Source organism: Panicum hallii, chromosome 2, assembly GCF_002211085.1.
Source record: "Panicum hallii strain FIL2 chromosome 2, PHallii_v3.1, whole genome shotgun sequence".
Taxonomy (NCBI): domain Eukaryota; kingdom Viridiplantae; phylum Streptophyta; class Magnoliopsida; order Poales; family Poaceae; genus Panicum; species Panicum hallii.
The window spans coordinates 5,321,169-5,345,336 of NC_038043.1; the positions used below are offsets into that span (position 1 = coordinate 5,321,169).

Here is a 24,168-nt window from a genome sequence, read left to right on the forward strand (position 1 = left end):
TTGAAGCCCCTAAAGGGGATTTCTTTCAGCCAACATCCAGCCTTAGTGGCCCCTCTCTGATAAGGTTTGAAAGTTTTCAAAACGAAAAAAAAATGACAAATCTGGTCCGATGGCTCTTCTCCACTAACCACAAGGATATCGGTACTCTATATTTCATCTTCGGTGCCATTGCAGGAGTGATGGGCACATGCTTCTCCGTACTGATTCGTATGGAATTAGCCCGACCCGACGATCAAATTCTTGGTGGGAATCATCAACTTTATAATGTTTTAATAACGGCTCACGCTTTTTTAATGATCTTTTTTATGGTTATGCCGGCGATGATAGGTGGATTTGGGAATTGGTTTGTTCCGATTCTGATAGGTGCACCTGACATGGCATTTCCACGATTAAATAATATATCATTCTGGTTGTTGCCACCAAGTCTCTTGCTCCTATTAAGCTCAGCCTTAGTAGAAGTGGGCAGCGGCACTGGGTGGACGGTCTATCCGCCCTTAAGTGGTATTACCAGCCATTCTGGAGGAGCAGTTGATTTAGCAATTTTTAGTCTTCATCTATCAGGTGTTTCATCAATTTTAGGTTCTATCAATTTTATAACTACTATCTTCAACATGCGTGGACCTGGAATGACTATGCATAGATTACCACTTTTTGTGTGGTCCGTTCTAGTGACAGCATTCCTACTTTTATTATCACTTCCGGTACTGGCAGGGGCAATTACAATGTTATTAACCGATAGAAACTTTAATACAACCTTTTTTGATCCAGCAGGAGGGGGAGACCCAATATTATACCAGCATCTCTTTTGGTTCTTCGGTCATCCAGAGGTGTATATTCTCATTCTGCCTGGATTCGGTATTATTAGTCATATCGTATCGACCTTTTCAAGAAAACCGGTCTTCGGGTATCTAGGCATGGTTTATGCCATGATAAGTATAGGTGTTCTTGGATTTCTAGTTTGGGCTCATCATATGTTTACTGTGGGCTTAGACGTTGATACGCGTGCCTACTTCACCGCAGCTACCATGATCATAGCTGTGCCCACTGGAATCAAAATCTTTAGTTGGATCGCTACCATGTGGGGAGGTTCCATACAATACAAAACACCCATGTTATTTGCTGTAGGGTTCATCTTTTTGTTCACCATAGGGGGACTCACTGGAATAGTTCTAGCTAACTCTGGGCTAGACATTGCTCTACATGATACTTATTATGTGGTTGCACATTTCCATTATGTACTTTCTATGGGAGCCGTTTTTGCTTTATTTGCTGGATTTTACTATTGGGTGGGTAAAATCTTTGGTCGGACATATCCTGAAACTTTAGGCCAAATCCATTTTTGGATCACTTTTTTCGGGGTTAATCTTACCTTCTTTCCCATGCATTTCTTAGGGCTTTCGGGTATGCCACGTCGCATTCCAGATTATCCAGATGCTTACGCCGGATGGAATGCTCTGAGCAGTTTCGGTTCTTATATATCCGTAGTTGGGATTCGTCGTTTCTTCGTAGTTGTCGCAATCACTTCAAGCAGTGGAAAGAACAAAAGATGTGCGGAAAGTCCTTGGACTGTTGAACAGAATCCAACCACACTAGAATGGTTAGTACAAAGCCCTCCAGCCTTTCATACTTTTGGAGAACTTCCAACTATCAAAGAAACAGAAAACAAGATTGAAAAATAACAAAAATGATGAACCCTTCTTTGATTCTCTATGGGCATGCAACGTACAGCGATATCCAATTTATGGATTCTTCATCATCTAATTACTCTACTACCTACTCCGCTGGATTTGTTGCGGAAAGCGCTTCGCCTGACTACACTGATTTTAGAGGGGGCCGGCGGCGCGGGGGGTGGGGGGGAGAGAGGGGACGGCGGGGCGGCGCGGGGAGGAGCAGGGGGCCGGCGGCGCGGGGAGTGGGGGAGGAGCAAGGGCGGCGGCGCGGCGGCGGTGCGGGGGAGGAGCACGGGGCGGGGGAGGAGCACGGGGCGGCGGCGGTGGGCGGAGGAGCGGGCGGCGGGGGAGGGGCCGCGGCGGGGGAGGCGGGGCGGCGGCTGAGGAGCGGGCGGGGCCACGGCGGGGGCGGCGGGGGAGGAGCTCGCGGGCGGGGGAGGGGCCGCAGCGGGAGAGGGGCCGCGGGGGAGGAGCTCGCGGGCGGGCGGGGCCGCGGCAGGGGCGGCGGGGGAGGAGCTCGCGGGCGGGGGAGGGGCCGCGGCGGGAGAGGGGCCGCGGGGGAGGAGCTCGCGGGCGGCGGGAAGAGCAAGGGTGGCGGCGGGGAGAGCAGGGGCGGCGGGAGGAGCACGCGCGGCGGCGGCGGGGAGAGCAGGGGCGGCGGGAGGAGCACGGGGGGCGTGGGGAGACGAGCCGAGCAGATTAGAGGCGTTAGAGCCCTCGGAGGCTCTAAAATTTTCTGGGGGTCTAATAGAGGGCCGTTCGTCTCCAGGCCTCTAAAGTTTAGAGGTTTCGCCCTATTAGATAGGGAAACGAACGGACCCTTAGTGTTCCATTTTACGACTATCAGTCTGTTCAACTGACTAAAAGCAAAGTGATTAAACGTAGTGACTAAAATCTGTTTAGTGTTCCATTTTAGTCACTTTTTGTTGGATCAAGTGACTAAAAGTGACTAAAAATTCCATACAAAATGACTAAAATAAAGGGCAAGCCCTCTCAACTCATTCTTTTAGCTCCTTTTAGCTGCTCTTTAGGAGCTAATGGGACTAAAATATTTTTATTCACTTTGTTTGGAACTTTAGTCCCTAAACTGACTACTTTAGTCAGTGGGAACCAAACAGGACTTATGTGGGCCGGATTGGTGATCTTAACTGCGCTATACACTTTTATTCTACATTGACACGTCAGTGATCTTACATGGCTATTGGTCAACTTATATGTACATGCTTTTCTAGCCATCTATTAGTTTTTCCTATCCGCTGTTCTCATGGGAAGCTGCTCGGGTACATGTACACGCAACTATGCCGCCACCATGTGTCATTTTACTGCTATGTGACATGTAAATCTTTTCTAGAAATGTGTTTGATTTTTTTTAAAAAAAAATCATGACCTTTATTTCTTACCCATATCTATATCCCAAAGGTTAATGCAATTCCACATTGTTCTCGCAAAGTTATAACCATATAAAAGTCTGAAATACCATTTAGCATCCCTAGAGAAAATACCATGTTGTTGCCGGCTTCTATAAAAGTTCAGCCAGGGGAAATGACCTCGCAAACAATCGGAGACGGAAGGCACCTAGGATTTAGGCATGAGATGGTCGCATGGTAGTGCAACAATAATAGCCTGGAGTACGTGGGGATCGCCATCACGGGCTCCCCAAGTCAGAATGGAGTACAGGTTTTCCCTCTCTCTATACTACCTGCCAAGCAAACCTGCAGGCTCGGATCTTGACCAACCCCTTCTCTATACTCTCTCCACGCCTCAGGTTCTCCTTCCTTGTCAGCGGCCGCCCGTGCAGCGCGCCCTGTGCACGGCGCCGACCACGTCCCCCACTCCGATCCGTGCCCTTGCCCCGGCCGGCGACGGAGGTGCGTGCCCGTGCATCAGGCATTTCCGATTGTCCGAGGAGACCTTGGTGGTGAAGAGATCGAGGACAGACAAAGATAGTAGAGATCACTGTGACGGGACGATCCGGCAGCCTTTTTTTATAGAAGACAAATCTGAAGCTTTTGCGGAGGATCTCGAGAACATCGACCCAGCGAGCGTGGTTGACGACGTGCGTTGTCTTATCAACATCTCCAACGGATTACTTATCTTTGTTTCTAATAAAAAACTATTCTTTTAATAATAAAAATAAGATGAGCTCCAGCACATTACCAATTCTATCGCTGATACCAAAATATTTTTGGTGATTGTCAAAATATCAATACCTCTTGCTCAAATATAGGGAATTTCTCCCTTCAGCCTATCCATTGAGTAACTGAATACCAACAATACAAAAAAAATTATTGGCAGTGGAGAAAGAAAAAATGTATAGGGTATAAAAGATAAGTAATCTGCTGAAAATGCTTTCATATCCGATGTTAGTTCTGCCGAGGAGAATCTGCATTGGCGGCGTGCCTATTTCTCCTTCGGTAATAAATATTTCATGGAAGATTAAAAAACAGTCACATGATTGGAGATATCAAACATCAAATAGAGCAGCACATACACGTCCATTGAAAACAGTACTAGAATATCTCTCTCTGCCTTAAGGCAATGAGGTGGTAGTTAATTCGTTGCGCAGCTGCATAGTCACTCGATAGTGATAATCAAGGTTTGTAGTGGAGATAAATCCGCACAAGACCAAGGCCGTAACACTTTTGCGATACACAAAAAAGTAGTTCACAGCTAGGACAGGAAATAATTTCAGTAGAAAATCCATGGCTGGAAACACATTGGAGAATATGCAATACCACCGACTTATTTACTAGTACTGCTTTTTTTCCTCTCTTTCCACTTCAGCATTTTGGAGATAAAAAAAAAACCAACTCCCAATTTGCTTTGAGCCTGTTCATATTAGCATTTTGATTATAACTTTCAGAAAAAGAAAACTGCTAGAACATATTTGTGTTACAATGGGAAACCAAACAAAATAATTATAGTAACTTGGGAAAAAATAAAACTGATAATGGCTTTTCCTAGATACACATCTGTGTCTAACCTAGGCTACTAACTTCTCACAGTTACCCCCATTTCACCTAGGGCCTGATAAATGTGAGGCTTGAGGTGGATCTGAGGAACCTGTATTTTCAGCAATACCAAACATTGTTTTACTTGTTGCGACAAAGTTATGATCAATTTTGCTTTCTGCGTTCATATGACCTTCCAAGACTTTGATCACCTCAGACATTTGAGGTCTTCTTTTAGAATCAATTTGTAAACACCACATTGCAAGCCTCATCATCTCCAATACTTCTTGCTTGTGTACTTGCATATCACTACTGTACTTGTCAATCAAATCTTCTAACTCATCACTCTTCACCTTTTCTTCCAGAAGGGTAATAAGATGGATGCTTTCTTCAGACCGTGAAGTGTCAAGATTCTTTCTACCGCTGATGATTTCCATGACCACAACGCCAAAGCTATATACATCGGCTTTTTCTGTGATTTGGGATGTCAACCACTCAGGAGCTAAATATCCAGGTGTGCCTCTCATTCTTGTAATCACTTGGCTCTTGTCCCGATCAATGAGCTTACTTAATCCGAAATCAGAAATTTTAGCATTGAAGTTTTCATCTAAGAGGATGTTTTGTGGTTTGACGTCCAAGTGAGCAATCCTCTTCATGCACTCCTCATGTAGATAACATAGACCCTTAGCAATGTGAGAAATAACCTTGCATCTAGTTTGCCAGTCCAGAAAGGGAGCATCATTGTCATGTGAGTAATAGATCCACCTATCCAAGGACCCTTTGGGCATATACTCATACACCAAAAGCCTATGTGATTTCTCTGCACAGAAACCAATCAGCCTCACTAGATGAATGTGATGGATGCTGCCGATTATCTGAACCTCTGCTAAAAATTCTCTCTTACCCTGACCAGCCCAATCCAAACGTTTAACCGCAATTCTTTCTTCACCGTATTGCCCCTCAAAAACAGACCCAAATCCTCCTTCCCCAAGCTTGTGTCTGAATTGGTCAGTTGCTTCTTGTAGCTGCTGAAATGTGAACCTCGTTGGCATTCCTGGTAGCTCTCCAAACTCTTCATCCCCTTCATGCATCTCCTGGTGTCGCTGCTTTCTTAGTTTATATGCAAAGAAAGTGACAAATACGAAAAGTACTATCAAACTGCTTATGAAACCTAGAACCCCATCAAAAGTTCTGCTTTTTGTAAAGGACGAGTGGCTCGTGTGTGTTGATCCAGTAGCATCAGGAGCAGGAGGATTTGTAGCTGGAGGGGAAGCTGAAATGTCAACAGGGGGACAGAAGACGACCTGATAGTTGGTGCCCGACGGGCACCTGAAGGTAGTGCTCGCGCTATCATCCCTGGAGTAACTGTAGGCGTCGGGGCACCCCCGCACGAAGAACACTGAGTAGGTGGTGGGCTCGCAGGTGCCGCTGACATTCCCGGTGCAGCAGTACTTGTCTTGCTTGAACACTCTACACGCGCTGTTGCAGCCCCCAGGCACCGTCAGCTTCTCTGGGCACTGCGATGTGATGTTTGCTGCACAGCGAGGCCCCCTGCTGCATACTTGCCCTCCCTGTCCGTTTGCCGGCATCGGCATGAAGTCCATGGGCACGTTGAAGCCATCGACGAGGGAGATGCTAAACAAATCCGTTCCTCCTCCGATGGTGAATTCAGCAATTGTGACGGGTGGCTGACCGCTGATTCTGCAGGCCAGCACGCCGCCGCAGTCTCCTGTCTGGCATGAACCCTTACCGGTGCTGTCAAATGAGCAGCCCGTGCGCGGCCACAGACGCCCGGGGCCGGCCGGCACGTTGAGGGTCCAGGACTCTCCAGGGTCGAGTTTCACGCCACCGCCCGGCACAGCGGCTGGCCATATGGTGCCGGAGCATCTGTTGCTGATGCTGAATGTGATGGCATTGCCGACTGGTAGGAGCAGGAAGAGAGGCAGGAGGTGGAGAGTCCAGGAAGAACTCGGCGCTGTCATCTTTTGCTGTGGATTCCTTGCATTGGCCTACTTGTTGGGTTGCATTTTGGGGTTGTGCCATGGCCGTGGCCCCTGTGGCAGAGGGGACGAAAAGAAAAATCAAAGGAGGCGTGGGTAACAGATACTCCAACGTTTGCGTGTTGAATTGGTCAGTGGCGTACATCCAAACACATAACACCCTGGAGAACTACAAGACCCACTGTGACTTGCTTGTTCACATGGCTGGGTTCAACTTGTTTACTTGTTGCATCATCAATCATAGACGCACAAAACTACTGTGCCTGCGAATTTTTTTAGTAATACCATTTCTCACATGTCAAGCACTATATGCGAATGCGAAGTAAAATCTTACTGGTATCAGTGCTAATGCATGCATGATAACTCTTACTGCTATAACATATAGCTCATCTGCAGAATATGCAACTCTGTTCAACCCTAAACTGCTGCCCTTTTCCTTTCAGATCACCTGCAACTCTAGAGGCAGCACCTCTGTCCAAGCTTTGGCCCGAGGCTTGAGGCATGCAACCGCGTGAAACAAGGTTCAAGGCGGCTTGACGGGAGAACCGTGCCGCCAGCTATGTGCCAAGAAGTCTCACTCATCACATGATTTTGTGATTGGGACGTTGATTTATGTGACTCGACGGGGTTCACGAGGAATGCAAATGCCACTAACATTTTGGACCAGGGACGTACTACTACACGATCGTTTATGCCCGTGGAATTATTGAAATAGCTTTTGTCTCGGAACAATAGAAAACGGAGAGAAAAAGACTCCTTCCCAACCGAAGAAGAAGAGGCCCCAACCCTTGGATGTGCCGCAAGAGACAGCACGCCGAACCCAAGATCGACGCACATGAACTCAGATATTTACCTTCCATATCATACACTAATCTCCTTTACGCATTGTCCCCAAGCATATTATTATTTTTATATTAGAGTTTGCATAGAATCGAATTAACACAGCTGATGCACTCTATATTAAACAAGCACATACAAAAGCATGTTTATACAATACTAAAGCCAAATAATGAGAAGGTAGAGTTCCCCAACAACCCCAAAAAAATCAAGGATAACCTCATCCTTGTCCTTGTGTTCACCTAATTATTTTCTTTGAGAAGTAACACAATAAATTGTGAAAGGAGAAATGACTAACACTTAGGGCCTTGAGAACATGCTCAGGAGCAATTGTTTTCTTCTCTTCTCGGCTGCACACTTCATTGGATTCAGAAGACAGGAGATTGATGAACTCTGAGAGTCAACCTAAGCTTCGGGGGCTACTCTATATGGAGTGCGAGTTTAATCACATCTCATATAAAATAAGAGTTGACAACTAATCGGGGCATGTGAGCACCTCACAGTCTCGATGCAGCCAAGAAAGTACTCGGAAGACACCTTTGAGATGGAGTTTGGAAGAACTCGAAGACGCCTTCAGAAGTACTTGGACGCCTGCAGTACTCGACTATGAAAAGTTCGGGGGCTTGTCAGACTCGGGTCCACGGGACTATGCACATAGCGTACATATCCTAGGATAAGGGATGGGACATCGCCCACACCCTACATCCGTTGTAACTACTCGTACTGTAGTAGGACTACTCGAACGGTAGTAGAACTAGTCAGAACAGAAGGAAACTACCCAAAAAGTACTCGGGTAGGAGAGAAACATAAGCAAGGACGCTGTCACGCCGATGACATTACAGTACAAAATAAATGTAGACTATCATATCATCTGCGATGTTGTCTGCTTCCATCTGATCCGATATAACTTTGTGGGACTTGTCATTTTTTAACTTGGCTAGTTTGGCATACCTAGTGCATTGTACACAAGCAAAAAAGTTTACTTTAGGTGCAACTTGAAGTTGGTATTATTGGCAGTGGAGAAAGAAAAAATATATAGGGTATAAAAGATGAGTAATCTGCTAAAGATGCTTTCATCTCCGATGTCAGTTCCGTCGAGGAGAATCTGCATTGGCGGCGTGCCTATTTCTCCTTCGGTAATGAATATTTCATGGAACATTAAAAAAATAGTCACATGATTGGAGATATCAAACATCAAATAGAGCAGCACATACACGCGCGTACGCACACTCCATTGAAAACGGTACTAGCATATCTCTCTCTGCTTTAAGGTAAAGAAAATTGCATATTAGATGATATATATATAATATATATATATAGCAAGCATCGTTCAGAATTGTATATGTCCTAGAGTGAGAAAACACCCGAGCAAATAAATCTTACGACAGTTGTGAGTGAGCACAAGGAGTGAGTGCTCCTCGCTGCTCGGGTAGACGAGGAGAGGGTGGCGCTCAGCCCAGCCGGCTCTTTGGGTTTTCGTGCCTCGGCGGGTCAAACTACTGGCCCATTGGTTAGACCTATTTTGTGGGCGGTATTGGATCGAATTCGCCGGCTGCCGAATGTGTAGCTGATGGTTTGTTTGGGTTGGGTACGGTCTAAAAATAGATCCCATGGATTGGGTTGGATTGGGCTTTGAATCATTAACATGCCGCATGACATATTCTTGCCTTTCTTCTTCGCCTCGCTGATCCCGTTGTTTTTGTGCTTACAAAGACTCAAATGTAATTTCGCTTCCTTTCAGGGATGTTTTCATAAGTTATAGGATGTAATCATCAAAATATGAATATTTCTTAAAGAAAAAAATGAGAAGATGCTAGCTTGGATCAAGTTCGCGTCTTGCTCGATGCACGAGAGGCTAAGTTAGTTTCCATTGCCTTTGGCCAACAGAGAGGTAATTGCTTAATTTGGTGCTAGAAAAATGAAGGTCATTAGTAAAAATAAGGAAGATGGAATGGAGAATGGTGCGTGATCTCCGACATTAGGCGTACGAGGTATCTATATCATAAAATTATCTATTAGTATTGTACAATATAAGATGCCAATTATAACTATATCAGCGTGCCAATCTTTCATACAAATTTAATATCTTACCTCTCATCGTGCGACTCTAACTCTATAAGTAATTGCACGTATTTTGTATCTCCTATTTTGTTCTTATATTATGAAAGCATATTTGATGATTTTTAAATTACCTATGAATATGATGATATTTTTAGAATTCTATACATGACTACGGGTATGCTCTTCACTTTGCTTTAAGATTACACATTGACTTCGTTGTAGACACGATCGCATTGTTGGACGGTGCCACGTGTACGGAGGCCACCCACAGCCGTGCACCTCACAGCTCACACCCTCCTGCGACGTGAGCTCTAGAATCCGTTTCTTTCTTGCCGTGTAGGAAAGAAAACCACCCGCTTACCCCCTCACCTCGCCTCCCGGGCCGTCCACTCGAAATCCGACGGCTTCGATCACCCGCCGCCCTCCTCAAGGCCGCGCCTCCCCGTTCCCCCTCCTCAAACTAACCCCCCGGCTAAACCCTAGCCGCCGCGCCTCCCCCCAGCGCTCCACCTCCTCCTCCACGTACCTCCAGCTCCGTCTCCGGCGGCGGCCCCAAGCGCGCGCGCGGCGAGGATGAACGTGAAGGGCGGCGGCCGGATCCCGGCGCCCCCGCCGGGGGCCGGCGCGCTGGTCAAGGTCGCCGTGTTCGGCGGCGCCGCCGTGTACGCCGCCATGAACAGCCTCTACAACGTCGAGGGCGGGCACCGCGCCATCGTCTTCAACCGCATCCAGGGGATCAAGGACAAGGTATGGACGCCGCGGGCGACGCCCTTTCTCGCTGGCCCCCATTTCCTCTCTCTCTCTCTCTCTCTCTCTGCATTTCGATGTGCGGTGGGGTGTTGGTTTGGGTGGAAGCGGTTTGGTTGGGTGGGCAGTAGGCTTGAGGGTGCGATTGGGAGAGAAATGTGGCTGTAGGCGCTGTGTTGAGATGGATTGCGTCCTGGAAAATTTCTCTCGATTTGTAGGTACATCCCAGAAAATCTGAGACACTCACGCGCTACTTTTATTAAAAAAAAATCTGAGACATGTACCGTGTGGGTCTGTAGTTACTTGTCATATGATCAGCACGGTTGGCATCCTTTTTGGCTTTTGTGAAATGTGGCTAGAGATAGTGTGGTTTCCTGAAATTTAGTCCTGGATGTTAATATTATTGGCATTTTGGACGCATTTCCCATAAATCAGAACTAACTGTGTATTGCAATTGGCAAAACGTGAGCTGCGCCTGTCAATTTGTCAATGTGCATCTGTAGCAACTTGTCATATCGTCAGCAGGGTTGGCATCCTTTTTGGCTTTTGTGAAATGTGGTTAGAGAAAGAGATAGTGTAGTTTGCTGAATTGCAGTCTGCTAATTGTGTATTATAATTGGAAAAAACGTGTGGTGCCCCTGTTAGATTGTCAATGGGGGAACGTCACCCTTTACATAATTTTGAAACATGCAAATGATGGTTCAAATCCTAGTCTTTTATTCTCAGGATGGGTGTTGAGTACTTGCACTAACATCCCATACTGTACTTCAATACTTGTGATTTAATCTTTCCGGTTCCTGTTTTTACATCTAATCTATGAAGTCTGAATTGCTTGCTAGCTTTATTGTTGAACAACTATTTTTTGATGTGTCTATGTGTATGTTATCCCACTTTCAGAGATGACAGTTATGGTAATTTTGGAACTTTCTGTAAAATATGGTTTGGAACTAGCAATTGTCATGCACGATAAGAAAACTCCACTTTCACTTTTGTTAAATTTCATCTACAAAAATCTGAACTAGCAATTTATCACAGACAGGTGCACTTGCTTTTCTAAGGTTTTATCGTATATTTGATGCAGCACATTTGCATATTGTAAATCAACTCTACATCTTGTTATTTCTCTAATCATCATGGACAGAAATATATCTATTTTAGTTTCTGCCATGTTAGTTTAATTGATGTGTGTTCTTGGGTGCTCTTTATTTGTTCCTTGAAAGAAATTATTGTTTCAATTGACCAGATGAAAATTTTCTAGTTCTATGTTCATGTAACCTGTATAGTTGTTATTATCGACTTCATTCATTATTAAATGCTTCATTCCTGATATTCATCCCAATGATTGTCTGTACGTGAAATGTTGTTTTGTGGCCATGCTATTTTTCTGCAACATTTCTGGGGAATTAGGTTCTGCAAATTCAAAATGGAAGAGTTGTTGGTGCACACTACCGATTCTTAGGGATGATTCATAGCATCTTGGCCTTAGATGGCCTTAGAGTTAAAAGGACATCTTGTGTGATTTTGCTGATAAATGATTATCTATGCGGTTTTGTTCCTGAATCCTCTATCCTTCCTGTGAAATGCTTGCTAGTGTTTACATCATAGTTGGTGTAATGGTGCTATGAATTTTACCACCAATAATGCCATGAAATGTGCTGGGTTTTGCTACAGTGCTAGTTTGGTGCCAACAATACAAAGAGGGATGGGGGTTTATCTGCAACTACCATACAGAGCCAACTTGTTAGGAAGTCATCTTGAGGACCCATGCAAGCTTTATAAAGTCTACAATTAGACACGATTAATGCAAATAGATGCTAGCTATCCTTTGCACTTTCTTGGTGTGTGGATGCTTATTCGTCATTGAGTCTAATGAAGAGTGTAGCTAAGGAAGCATGTTTTGCCGTTTACTCATTTGTGTGTAGTCACAAAGGACTTGATTAACAGTTTTGCCTTGGTGTGGCATGCATGTGCTCAAAGGTGTATGTGACTGTTATAAATAGCTCAAAATTAATTTTAGTTCTAGATTTGTTGTCATATATCAGTTACCGTGTTTTCCAGTGCACCAAAACTTGATGTACTTGTAGGGTTTTTAATGTGTGAACTAGTGAAAATTTCTTAATGTGCAGTTTGACTTTGTTGATTGGGTTATCATTTAATATGCACACTTAAGTATGACTCCTCTGGATGATGAGCCAGTTCAATTTTTTGCTAAATGTGTTAAATGTTTTCTTTATGCAGGTATACCCTGAAGGGACTCACTTTATGATTCCATGGTTTGAACGGCCAATCATTTATGATGTCCGCGCTCGCCCGAATCTTGTTGAGAGTACTTCTGGAAGCAGGGATCTTCAGATGGTAAATATGCATATCTTTTCTAGTCCAATGGTTCCAACTTACCATTCTTCATTTTTTCGGTCAATGCAGTAATGCACTATCAAGTTCATCTGAAATTTGGGCCGACCAACCTGTTTCATCCTTGATTTATTGTTCATATGATCCTAAAATGGCTGCATTGGCTGTTATGATTATTTCAACAGAAGTGGTTTCTCTTCAATTGATGTTCAAAGATTTGCTCATAAATTCATTGGGGAATAGTATCATTGCTAGTTTGCTACAAAAGATATCAACGGTTAACCTAAATTCAGAAGATTATCTTGCAGTTTGTTTGACCACTATCGGTTGTTGTCATCTGGGGTGCTTTAACCAGATATTAATAAATCATTTTTCTTTTGCATGCTCATTTACCTACATCTATTCTAGTTACTTTTTATGCCTGAGGCGCAAACGGTAATCTTGTACCTTTTTTCATGCTATGGAGTGCGCTACATTGTTTATCATACTCTGCGAAATGGTACAATTTGTTTTTCCTATTAAATTCTGATGCCTTCTTTGATTTTACCATAGTATATTGCTGTAGTTTATGAAATGTCATTAATCATGTGACTCGTTTCATATTCTAAGATATCTGTTCTGTACTTTGTTTGGGCAGGTGAAAATTGGTCTTCGTGTCCTCACAAGGCCTATGCCAGAGAGGCTACCCCATATTTACAGGACACTTGGGGAGAACTTCAACGAGCGAGTTCTGCCTTCTATCATTCATGAAACACTGAAAGCTGTTGTCGCCCAATACAATGCTAGCCAACTGATCACACAGAGAGAGGTATGGTCTACACATCGTCTGTATATTGCTTGTCTATTATATGGAAAGAAGCTAATACTTAAATAGCACAAATTGTTTACTCTTTTCTCCCTCCAATTTCAGACTGTGAGTAGGGAGATTAGGAAAATATTGACTGAGAGGGCCAGAAACTTCAACATTGCCCTTGATGATGTCTCAATTACGAGCCTGAGCTTTGGGAAGGAGTTTACCCATGCCATTGAGGCCAAACAGGTTGCCGCTCAGGAAGCTGAGCGGGCAAAGTTCATTGTCGAGAAAGCTGAGCAAGATAAGAGAAGTGCAATTATCAGGGCTCAGGTAAGAAAACAATTCTTGTATAAGCATGGCACCTACGTCTGAAAGGATTGGGAGTACAGTTAAGAGGAAGATGCCGTTTCTTTTGATAATTTTGGCTTCACGCTTGCAAAGTTTTATAGATCGATCAAACTTACTGCCTTTGTAAGATGAGTTCTAAAACACAATCTGCTTTTGGTGTTCTATGCTGTGAACAGGGAGAGGCCAAGTCTGCAGAGCTGATTGGCCAGGCCATCGCAAACAACCCTGCTTTCCTTGCCCTGAGGCAGATTGAAGCTGCAAGGGAGATCTCTCACACCATCGCGGCCTCAGCCAACAAGGTCTTCCTGGACTCCAACGACCTGCTGCTCAACCTTCAGCAGCTGAGTGTGTCAGGCAAGCAGAAGAAATGATGTCGCCCTTCTTCACTTTGTTCTGAGTGTGGATGTCGTTGTACCAGACATCGTGAGGGACGCTCAGTTTTGAATGAAGTCTCGCTAGTTGACCCTCTTTGATACGGTAGTTGCGAACTAGGTGCGTGTCAAATGGACTGGAAAACGCAAACAAACTGGCATGTTTCATTTGAACGATGTCCTCTAGGATGTTCAATAAGGAACAAATTCTGTTTTTTGATCTCAATATGTTATGATGGGTATTTTTTTGTTCCCTTTTGGTTTAGTTAATACACCTGGATCTATAATTTTATATTACAGTGGCATCCCGGTATTTCCGGGGGCCCTGTGCAAAATAACTAAAATAGGCCTAATCTATTAAAGAAAAATGCTAAAAAATATTATATTATATATATAATATAATTGTATACACTAAGCGGCACTTTTACATATATATTTTATTTGAAAAGCATTATTTTATGGATGTTCTTGGAAATAAAATCTTCAATGATGTACTCATAATCAATTTTCTCTAATATTTCACTCTCAATTGCTATTGTAGCTAATGAATTTAGCCTTTCTTGTGTCATTGTAGAGCGTAAGTAGGACTTCAATAGCTTCAGTTTAGAAAAACTCCGCTCAGCCGATGCAACAGTTACAGGAATGGTTAGCAGAACTCTGTATGCAATAGTTGCATTGAGAAAATAATCATGTTGCTTCAAAAAATTGAGAATATCAAGAGGACCCATATTTTCCTGTGGAATAAAATTTTGAAGAAAACTCAACTCCACAAACAGGTCATTCGCATCAATATCAGACTGTCCATCCCTTTTAAGTGCAGTTTCAAGATAGTGGCTCTTTTTATCCAATGATCGCAATGCACTGGAAGTAAACAAGAAACCAAATATTTTCTCATAACCTTGATACTGCTCAAATCTCCTTGTCAGTGAAGCGATAGCTTGATCTACAATAGAAATAAAGTAGTTGATTCGAAATGATTCCTCTGCAGATTGTAATTCAATATTTGTGTCATTTGGATTCTCATCAAAATTTCTCTTTCTTTTAATTTGCCTCTTTTTTTAAATGTTGTACCAATATCTATCTCAAGTGCAATTTCATTGGCTGCCTCCAATGCATTTAGAAAACCTGTTTCTCTGTACTGTTTGAAGAAAGAAATAAGATCCTGAACTTTCTCAATGACAACGTCAATAAGCATATCCTTTAACTGCAAGTCTTTGCTTACTACATTGACAGCATATAAAATCTCATACCAAATGACTATTGCCACTAAAAATTTAAAATCTCCAAGTTCATTATTTGCCAAAGATTTAGCTTCACTGCTTGCCACTGGATCGTTATCACTGTCTGATACTTGAAGTAGAGCTTCCCGAATATTTGCACACTGAAATCTAATAGTCTTAACACTATCAATACGGCTTTCCCAACGTGTAGCTGACACTGACTTGAGAGTCAATCCAGTTAAGTTATCTTTCAGAATCTGCCATTTCTTTGTAGATTTAGCAAAAGTCATGTAGATACGTTGGATAATTCCAAAAAAATCTTTAGCTTTAGCACAACTCTTGGCCATATCACAAAGTGTTAAATTAAGGCTATGGCAACCACAAGCAGAATAGAAAGCTCTAGGATTTATGTCCAAAAGTTTCTTTTGTACCCTTGATGTTTTCCTTTCATATTAGAGCTATTATCATAGCCTTGACCTCTGACGTCATGTATATTGAGACCGAGATGCTTTAGTTCTCCTTCTAGAACATCAAAAAGTTCTTTTCCTGATGTATCATTACCTCCAAAAATCTCATGAAAGATCCCTCAATGCAAACATGATTGGAAGATGAATCCACATACCTTATAATTAAAGACATTTGTTCTTGGTGGCTTGCATCAGGGGTACAATCAAGTATGACCGAGAAATATTTAGCTTGCTTTATTTTCTTAATAATCTTAGAATTAATAGCAGATCCAAGCAAATATATCAGCTCATTTTGAACCTGTGGACCAAGATAGTGAACTTGAGTTTCATTGTTTGTAATTCGACGAACATGCTCCTCAATAACTGGATCAAATTCAGCCAGCATTTCTATCAAGCCCAAGAAATTCCCATTGCTATCTTCATATAGTTTGCAGTTATGATCATGGAATGCAAGATTATGTTTGCCCAGGAATTTTACAATGGCCACAATTCTAAACAAAACTTTTCTCCAATGCTTCTTCTCTTTCTCAAGCTATTGTTGAGCAACTTTATGGATAGTTTGTTCCTTTTGCAATCTGTTACGCAACTCATACCAAGTGGTCATATTTATAACATGATCTACACTTGTTTCATGCTCTTTAAGCCTTTCACTAAGATGTGTCCAATCATTGAATCCGTCATTGGCCAACTGACCTTTTCTATGCCCTTTTGCGAATACTTTGCAGCTAAAGCAATATACTCTATCAAGTTCTTTGGAATATACAAGCCAATCCCTATCACACTCCTCTCCATTCGATAAAATTCTTGTATAAAATCGTGCAGAGAACCTTCTTAAAAATCTATCCTTTGGACCTTTCTGAATTAACAAGTCTCTTTTAGAACCCTTTTCTGCTAAAATGTCAATCTGTTTAGAATTGAGAGAATCCCAATACCTTGGATCGAATATGTCGGGCTGAAAAGAAGAATCACCAATGTTTGAAGTAGTAGCATCATCAATGTTCGCAGCAGCAGGAGAACTATCCAGATCATTGGTATTATCAAAAACTTGTTCAGAATTATTTTCAGACTCTATCTCAATCTCAACAATGTTTGGATGATTGCCAGTTTCCTGAATTTGATTATCGGAGGGAGTAACTTGTGGTCCTTTAATGACAAACTTGCCCAATGACCCTCTCTGAGATTGCCGGAATTCCTCTCGTCTCTGTCTCTTTTGACGTTTTTGATGTCCAGATTCATATTTTCTTATTCGATTAGAAGACATGATTCCTGTTTAAAATAATCAAGTGACAAATTAGTTAACTATTAATTTTAATATGTAAATAGTTAATCAGTACATAAATAAAATTAAAAAAAATACTACTAACCTAATGTACTCACGTCGCACTGCAGCTAGGCGGTGCCGGTACGCTCGATGTTCTGATAGATCATAGATGCTGCCTGACACAATATCTCACCAGGCCCCCATGAGCTTATTGTACTTGGCCTTGCCCCTCTTCACGACACGAGTGCTACTAGTACTACTAGAGACTAGAGAAAGAGTAGTAGTACTAGTAGATAAATTACTTGGGCCTGTACCTCACCTCTATATATATTAGGAGCTGTTGCCCGTTCGGCTCCAAATCGGAACGCATAAGGCTCAAGCGCGTGAGTTTTTTGGGCTTCGGATGCAGAATGCGGTTCGGCATCGGCGCTTGCGCTTCATCTTTGAGAGAATTAAACCCAAATATATTCAATAAACTAATTTTTATTGTTATTATATATATAGACTTGTATTAAAACTGGGGGCCCTGTGCGGTCGCACAGCCCGCACGGGCCCAGGGACGCCCCTGTATATTATGGCTTGGGTTCCTGAATGGTCAAGGCGAGCTTTGTGAATCCACCGGGGAACGCGTGCATTATTTATATGCTCGAAATGTGGTAGAGAAACAAACCGTCGATATGTCCGAGTGGTTAAGGAGACAGACTCGAAATCTGTTGGGCTTTGCCTGCGCAGGTTCGAATCCTGCTGTCGACGTAATTTTTTTCTCCGTTTTTTTTCCCCTTTTTGCCAGTTCTGGTCAACCCGGAAGGCGAGGTTCTGTCAAAATCCGTTTTTTTCCCCTTTTTGCCAGTTCTGGTCAACCCGGAAGGCGAGGCTCTGTCAAAAATCATGGAGAGGAAAAAATGATAACCAACGAAAAAGGATCAATCTACTAACTGTCTTGGTCATAATTTAATTGCTTAATGCTAGCTCCTGTTGTTGATCATAGCTTACTAACTATTTCGGTGTTAATTTAATGGCTTTATGTTTGTCCTGTTCTCGCAGTTTTGTATGCTATATGCCGTAGTATGCACTGAGTGTCTGAGTGTGTCGATGTCCGTTTACACTAATGTGATGAGTGCTGAGTGGCTAATGGGGCGTCAATGTCCGCTGTTTCCAGCATAGATGAGAAGATTAGCACCGCCAGCGGAGGAATCTGCCATGCGCTAGCAATCCAATTGATGTTAGCATGTGTTTGGTTCAGCTTTCTGGATCCGCTTCCGCTTTCAGAAAGCAGAAGCTAAACCAAAACGATTTAGCTTTTCTGCAGCTACTTTAAAAAAACTACTTTTATGTAGTATAAATTTGAAAGCAGGTTGTACCCTACTTTTGCAGCTTTTTTGAATTTATGAAAACTACGCATCTATTACTGGTCATATATATACCCTTTCAATTCCTTTTTATATATAAGAAAATAAAGATTTTTATATATATAAAAATAAAAAAATTTAACTCCAAATATTTTCATATATATATATAAATAAAGATTTAAAGCAAAAGAATTTGGTCATCACAAAGAAATATTGTATACTGTCAATTTATTACAAAGAAATATTGTATATTATCAATTTGTATAAATACAATATATAACTTTTTCACAGTTGACAACTCACAGCAGTTTGAACCAAACGACTTTCAACTTTTTCAAAGCAGACATCTCACAACAGCTTTTTCACAACAGATATCTGACAGCAGCTTTTTCACAGCTCACAGCTGAACCAAACGCACCTTTAACGTATCTCTTGTCGACCATACGAGTGTGCCAACTTTGGGGATGTTGCTTTGGACATACACGACCAGCCCTCCAGCAAGCAATATAGCACGGTGTTCACAGATTCGAGATCTGTAAACTCCATGATAATAACTTTCAAGGCAGACTCTGGCAGGCTTACGATGTGCTAAGATGTTTCCTGATGCCTCTAATTTCCACGATCTCCTTGCGTTCTTTGGTTCTTCCATCTCACAGCAGAAACTTGAACGAACCTATACCCGGACATTGGTAGCCCAAGTTCTTTGACTGATAATCGGGTAGGGTTCTATGAGACAATGAGGAGAGGAAGAAAGCAGGGTGGCTTGCTATAAATCGGTCAGGAAAGAATCATGTCAAATTGTTACCTTTTTTTTTTCTCTTCAAACAATTATTACGTATTTATTTGCAGCAGGGTGAGGCATTGTATGGATGGATTCAATATAGTATAGTTTCATTGCATCGTAAATAAAGAATATAAGACATTTCAATAATTCTAAGATAAATTAAGATGAGAACAAAAGATGCATGTAACCTCCGAAAGTTTTTGTTTACCGGCTATAATTAAAGTTATTCCTACCATTAAACATGGGAGGAAGGGATAGAAAATGTAAGTATGCAGCTAAGAGCCAAAAAAAAATAAATAATTTCCTTTAATACTTATTCAAAAGTCCTATGTGCAGCTTTGAGTATGTAAGCAACACTATATTGTTACTAGATATGAACGTAGCGCGCGTTAAATTCTGTGTGTATTTTATTGGAGGGATGTATTATGACATCCGTTAGTACTATCCTCACTGATAAGCATTCATCACAGCAGGAATTTCATTTTGGGCCTGCCAACATGGAAATATCTACGGCCCAAGTTCACAAAGCCCAACTTTGGCCCACAGACAGACAGCATAGTACAGACAGGAGGGAGCGAGGAAAACGAAGCCGGAGGAGAAGCGGCGGTTCTGGAGGTGGGAAGCGGAGGTAGGGCAAGCGATCTCGCCGTCATCGACGGCACGAGCCGCCGCCGCGCCGTCGTTGCCGACCCACACCTGCTTCCTAGGCAGGTCCCGCACCTCTCTTCCTGGCACCTTGAGCTCCGGTCTCTTTCTTTTGGTTACTCGGTCCATCCGTGCCTTCCCCTTAGGCCTTCGGAAATCGCGTCGCGCATTTGTTCCTGTGTCTCGAGTCGAGCTATCAGAGTTATGTTCCCATTGGATTTTGGTGTCATTATAATATGTACTGCACGGAAAAACCACCCTAGTGTCTGTGGATCTGATTGATCGAGTAGATTTAGGCGGAATCGATGCTAGGGTTCTGCTCTCCTCAAATGCAGGAACTAAAATCACTTCATACTTTTTGTCACATTACTGCACATTTGTTTCATTTGAACAACCCTTGCTTGTTTTCTTGTATGTGGCATTTGTGCAGATTACTGGGCAAGTAGGCAGTAGAACCGGGAACATTTAATCTGGAGAACAAAATTTTCTTCTGCGTGGTACATCAAAATTCCAATTGGTATCATTGTATATCGTGATTTCAAATGCATATATGCTAATATGTACAGTAAAGAGACTCCCTGCCATGGTGCCACCTATTCCCTAATTCCTGTTACTCGGTTCATTTGGTACATCTGTGTCTCTTCATCAGTGCTTCCGATCCATTTCTTAATCCAAACTAAGCAAGCAAATTTCGTCAGCATCTTGTTTCCACTTGAGTTCTGCTTTAACTGTATGGTATACTTCCAAACGCCAACCCTAGAATATATGGACCTGATTAGTCAAGTAGATTAAAAAATATGTGTGCCCCACAACTAATATGGCTAGGATAAAACACTCCACTTTTTTTGCAAGCTGGTGCTTTTGAGCAGATATTTGAAATGTTTTTTTTCTGTATGTCGTGCATGGTTCATTTTGAAAGGTACATGAGCACATGTTTCAGCACTTGATTGAGCATTTTTTCCATTAGAAAATAATTTTCACCTTGGTTTCATATGTCAATTCTGTGTACAGCAGGGCACCCTAAATATCATGTTCTGAAAATAGACATGGGTTAGGCAGTGTCAAAGAAAAAAATAGATTGGAGCAAGACTGGATACAAAACTGCATTTCTCCTGCATCTGTATGTCTTACCTGAACATTAGGAGCCGTTCAGCCACATTGAGTTTCTTGTTTGTGATTGTATAACAACAGAACAAGTGGTTCCAGATCTAACACATATGCTAAATTCTTTGTAGTGTATCTATATCTCAAGCAAGCTATCTGCCATTTTTCATTTCTCTTTCAGTTTGTATTCTAACTTGCTGATCATTTCATTGTCGCAGAGAGTCTGACATCATGCAAAGTCCCAGCAAAATCTCCAGCGCCTCTGCCTCTTCTACAACCCCTGCTGTGTGCAGGCTTCAAGGGTGGGCGGATCTCCCAGAAGGTCTGCTCCAGTCCATCATTCCTCTGTTGGGCTCCTTCCTCGAGCTCCTCGCTTTTGCTGGCACCTGCCACTCTTGGCGCTCCGCCTTCTCCTCATACCCATCCAAATCCACATTCTGCACCTTGCTCCCACCTCTCCTTGTCCGACCTCATATCAGAGTCCATGCTCGTCATCTCCCTTCCAGAAGTGATGACGGTCTCAAGCTCCGCACATGCCAGGTCCTTGATCTAGCTAACCTGAGAACTGCCCTGCGCTGCCAGATTCCTGAAGACACGTTTGAGATGTTGCGCTTTGCAGGCTCTTCTTATGGTCAGCTGATTTGTGGTGGCGGCAGAAATTGTGTTGTGGTTGATGTGTTCACAGGTACCAGAGTTTTACCACCACAGCTCCCATTCAGTGAGGACACTTATTTCTACTCTGGCATGCTGACAGCTCCCCTCACCTCACATAATGCACACCTCCTAGTCTGCGCCTCACCCAAACAAGGCAGCACCCAATGCACCCTGCTTGATTGGCCAGTTGGAAGTGATTCTTGGTCAGAACTACGGCTCAATGATTCACGGATTGAGCAGATTGTCGAGTTCAAAGGTCAGTTCATTGCGCTGGACTATGAGTACAAGCTCCACACACTGTCCTTGGCCCCCCAGCTTGGTCTGCAGGAGATAGCAACTTTGTGGTGGGATGACATGGATGAATGCCCGTATCTAAGGCCATGGCTTGTGGTGTGCGGCGACATGCTCCTCATTGTTGACCACTACATATCCCATTCATTGGATGGGGCACCTGTCAACTACAAAGCCTATCGCCTCGACATGTCAACTGTACCTGCAGTTTGGGTGGAGGTAGAGAAGCTGGAGAATCACGTGCTCTTTATTGGAAGCGATGTGAGGAGCCCCGCGTTTTCTTGCATCAGCCCGGGTCGATGGGGTAGGAGGAACAACTGCCTGTACTACGCATATTACGATGTACCCTGGATCTTGCACGGGCTTGGTGATGAGGCTGATGCTGTGTGGGATCCAGACAATGACCCTGACATTGTGTTCAAGAGGAACTGGTACACCCAATTGCAGCCCTTCTGGGTGTACCCAAGCATGTTCTACGCTGATGCTGATGGTGAGTGATCGATGCGTCTCGCTTGTGCTGAGATCTCGCCTTCGGTCTCCATAGAGATCCGTAGTCAGAGACTTGCATTTGCATAGATGATGCAATTATGGTATTGTATCTTAAAACTTGGGAAATGTAAGCAGACTTTTCAGTTTCACTGCTTGGTTGTTTTATGTTGGCACTTGCACTACTAAATCATTTGAACTAGTTGTGTAACTGTTGGTTATATGCTGCAAGCCTTGAAAGCCCAGAAGTCTGGAACTGATTACTGTTATTTGAATGAGTAGAAAACGTTTACAATGCTTCATCTACCCCTGTAACATGTGGAGATGCAATGTGCTTATATGCAGGCATCTTGCTGTTGCCTTGTGCTTTGTTTAGTCTGCTGCGCAATCTGTATGTTTTAAGCAAAAAAAAAAAAGAACTCCAAAGTTTTATGCAGCAGGATATGCAACAGAAGTGTCTTCAGTCACTTGGTTTATGACGATAAACTTTGCAACAGAAGTAAAACGCAATGGAATTCTTTTTAGAAAAAAGCTCTTAAAATCACGACCTATTTTGTTCAGAGGCCAAATCAAATCACATTGCTAGCCCAGGATACAGGTGAACTGCACCGACGTTTGTCAGTCTACAACTACCACTTCAGTGACTAAAGTTTCATATATATGTTGACAAGAAAACTTTACATCTCAAAATTCATTTCTTGTACTGCACGTACGGAAACACTGCCGTTGCCCGCGATGAGAAAATGTGGAGGGTTGTGTTAGGTTTGGCGAACCAGCGTAAAAAATCAGCCACTCTAATGGAAATGAAACCCGTAAGAAATTCGTTGGGGCGTAACCCTCTTAGCGACGCGCTACATCGGAACCCGGGTGTGGTGTTAAATGGGCAAGGGCCGGGTCGTCATCCCCTCAGGGGCGCGTCGTATCGTGATCCGGGTACGATGATAAGTGAGTAAGGGTCGGGTCGTCGCAGCCTCTGTGACGCGCTACATCTGCGCTTGGGTGTAGTGAAAAATGAGCAAGAGTCTTCGCATTTCTCTCGACGGGTACGAAGGGTAAGGAAGCTAGCCGAGCCAACTAGGATTCGTCTAGGTAGTTGGAACGTAGGGTCTTTAATAGGTAAGTTAAGAGAACTAGTCGATGTAGCAATTAGGAGGCGTATAAATATTCTATGCGTGCAGGAGACTAAATGGAAGGGCCAGAAGGCGAAGGAGGTGGAGAGTTCTGGCTTCAAGCTTTGGTACACGGGGACAACTTCGGGTAGGAATGGTGTAGGCATCTTGATCGATAAAAGCCTTAAGGATGGAGTTGTAGATGTTAGGAGGCAAGGTGACCGGATTATCCTAGGCGGTTGGTCATTAGAGATTTGGTTCTGAATGTGATCAGTGCCTATGCCCCTCAGGTAGGTCTTAGTGAGAGCTCTAAGAGTCAGTTCTGCGAAGACCTCGATAGCATGGTTAGTACCGTGCCTATCAGTGAGAAGCTCTTCATAGGAGGAGACCTCAATGGCCATGTGGGTGCGACTAATGTAGGATATGAGCGAGTACACGGGGGTTTCGGGTATGGTAATAGGAACGAGGGGGGAGCATGTTTTGAATTTTGCGTTGGCCTACGACCTGCTGTTAGCGAATACCCTCTTTAGAAAGAGAGAGTCCCATCTAGTGACCTTCCATAGTGGAAAATACTCGAGCCAAATCGATTTTATCTTTGCTAGGAGAGAGGATAGACGTGCCTGCTTTGATTGTAAGGTGATACCTGGGGAGTGTGTTGTCCCCCAACA

General features: G+C 43.3%; 3 protein-coding genes, 1 non-coding gene and 1 pseudogene across 7 annotated transcripts; 3 read left to right on the top strand and 2 right to left on the bottom strand.

Annotated features, from left to right (window-relative positions):
- Positions 1 to 4,660: 4,660 nt before the first annotated feature.
- Positions 4,661 to 6,616, bottom strand: LOC112882134 (PR5-like receptor kinase). Its single transcript, XM_025947121.1, has one exon. The coding sequence runs from the start codon at positions 6,601 to 6,603 to the stop codon at positions 4,687 to 4,689; it is 1,917 nt and encodes a 638-aa protein (XP_025802906.1). The 5' UTR covers positions 6,604 to 6,616; the 3' UTR covers positions 4,661 to 4,686.
- Positions 6,617 to 9,968: 3,352 nt separating this feature from the next.
- Positions 9,969 to 14,384, top strand: LOC112883368 (prohibitin-2, mitochondrial-like). Its single transcript, XM_025948660.1, has 5 exons — positions 9,969 to 10,266; positions 12,505 to 12,621; positions 13,256 to 13,426; positions 13,529 to 13,741; positions 13,936 to 14,384. Exons 1-5 carry the CDS (start codon positions 10,093 to 10,095, stop codon positions 14,128 to 14,130), a joined length of 870 nt encoding a protein of 289 aa, XP_025804445.1. The 5' UTR covers positions 9,969 to 10,092; the 3' UTR covers positions 14,131 to 14,384.
- Positions 14,385 to 14,567: 183 nt separating this feature from the next.
- On the bottom strand, positions 14,568 to 17,078 carry LOC112880787 (annotated as a pseudogene).
- A 671-nt stretch (positions 17,079 to 17,749) lies between these two features.
- TRNAS-CGA lies at positions 17,750 to 17,831 on the top strand. The gene has a single exon. It is a non-coding gene; the product is annotated as a tRNA-Ser (tRNA).
- Positions 17,832 to 19,795: 1,964 nt separating this feature from the next.
- On the top strand, positions 19,796 to 22,691 carry LOC112881791 (putative F-box protein At3g25750). 4 transcript variants are annotated; one of them, XM_025946658.1, is made up of 3 exons: positions 19,806 to 19,922; positions 20,287 to 20,353; positions 21,179 to 22,691. In XM_025946658.1, the coding sequence occupies exon 3, from the start codon at positions 21,192 to 21,194 to the stop codon at positions 22,401 to 22,403; it is 1,212 nt and encodes a 403-aa protein (XP_025802443.1). In that variant the 5' UTR covers positions 19,806 to 19,922; positions 20,287 to 20,353; positions 21,179 to 21,191; the 3' UTR covers positions 22,404 to 22,691. The 4 variants fall into 4 exon arrangements, with proteins under 4 accessions (XP_025802441.1, XP_025802443.1, XP_025802442.1 ...); XM_025946659.1 differs by having other exon boundaries at positions 19,844 to 19,918; XM_025946656.1 differs by lacking the exon at positions 20,287 to 20,353 and having other exon boundaries at positions 19,796 to 19,918.
- Positions 22,692 to 24,168: the final 1,477 nt, after the last annotated feature.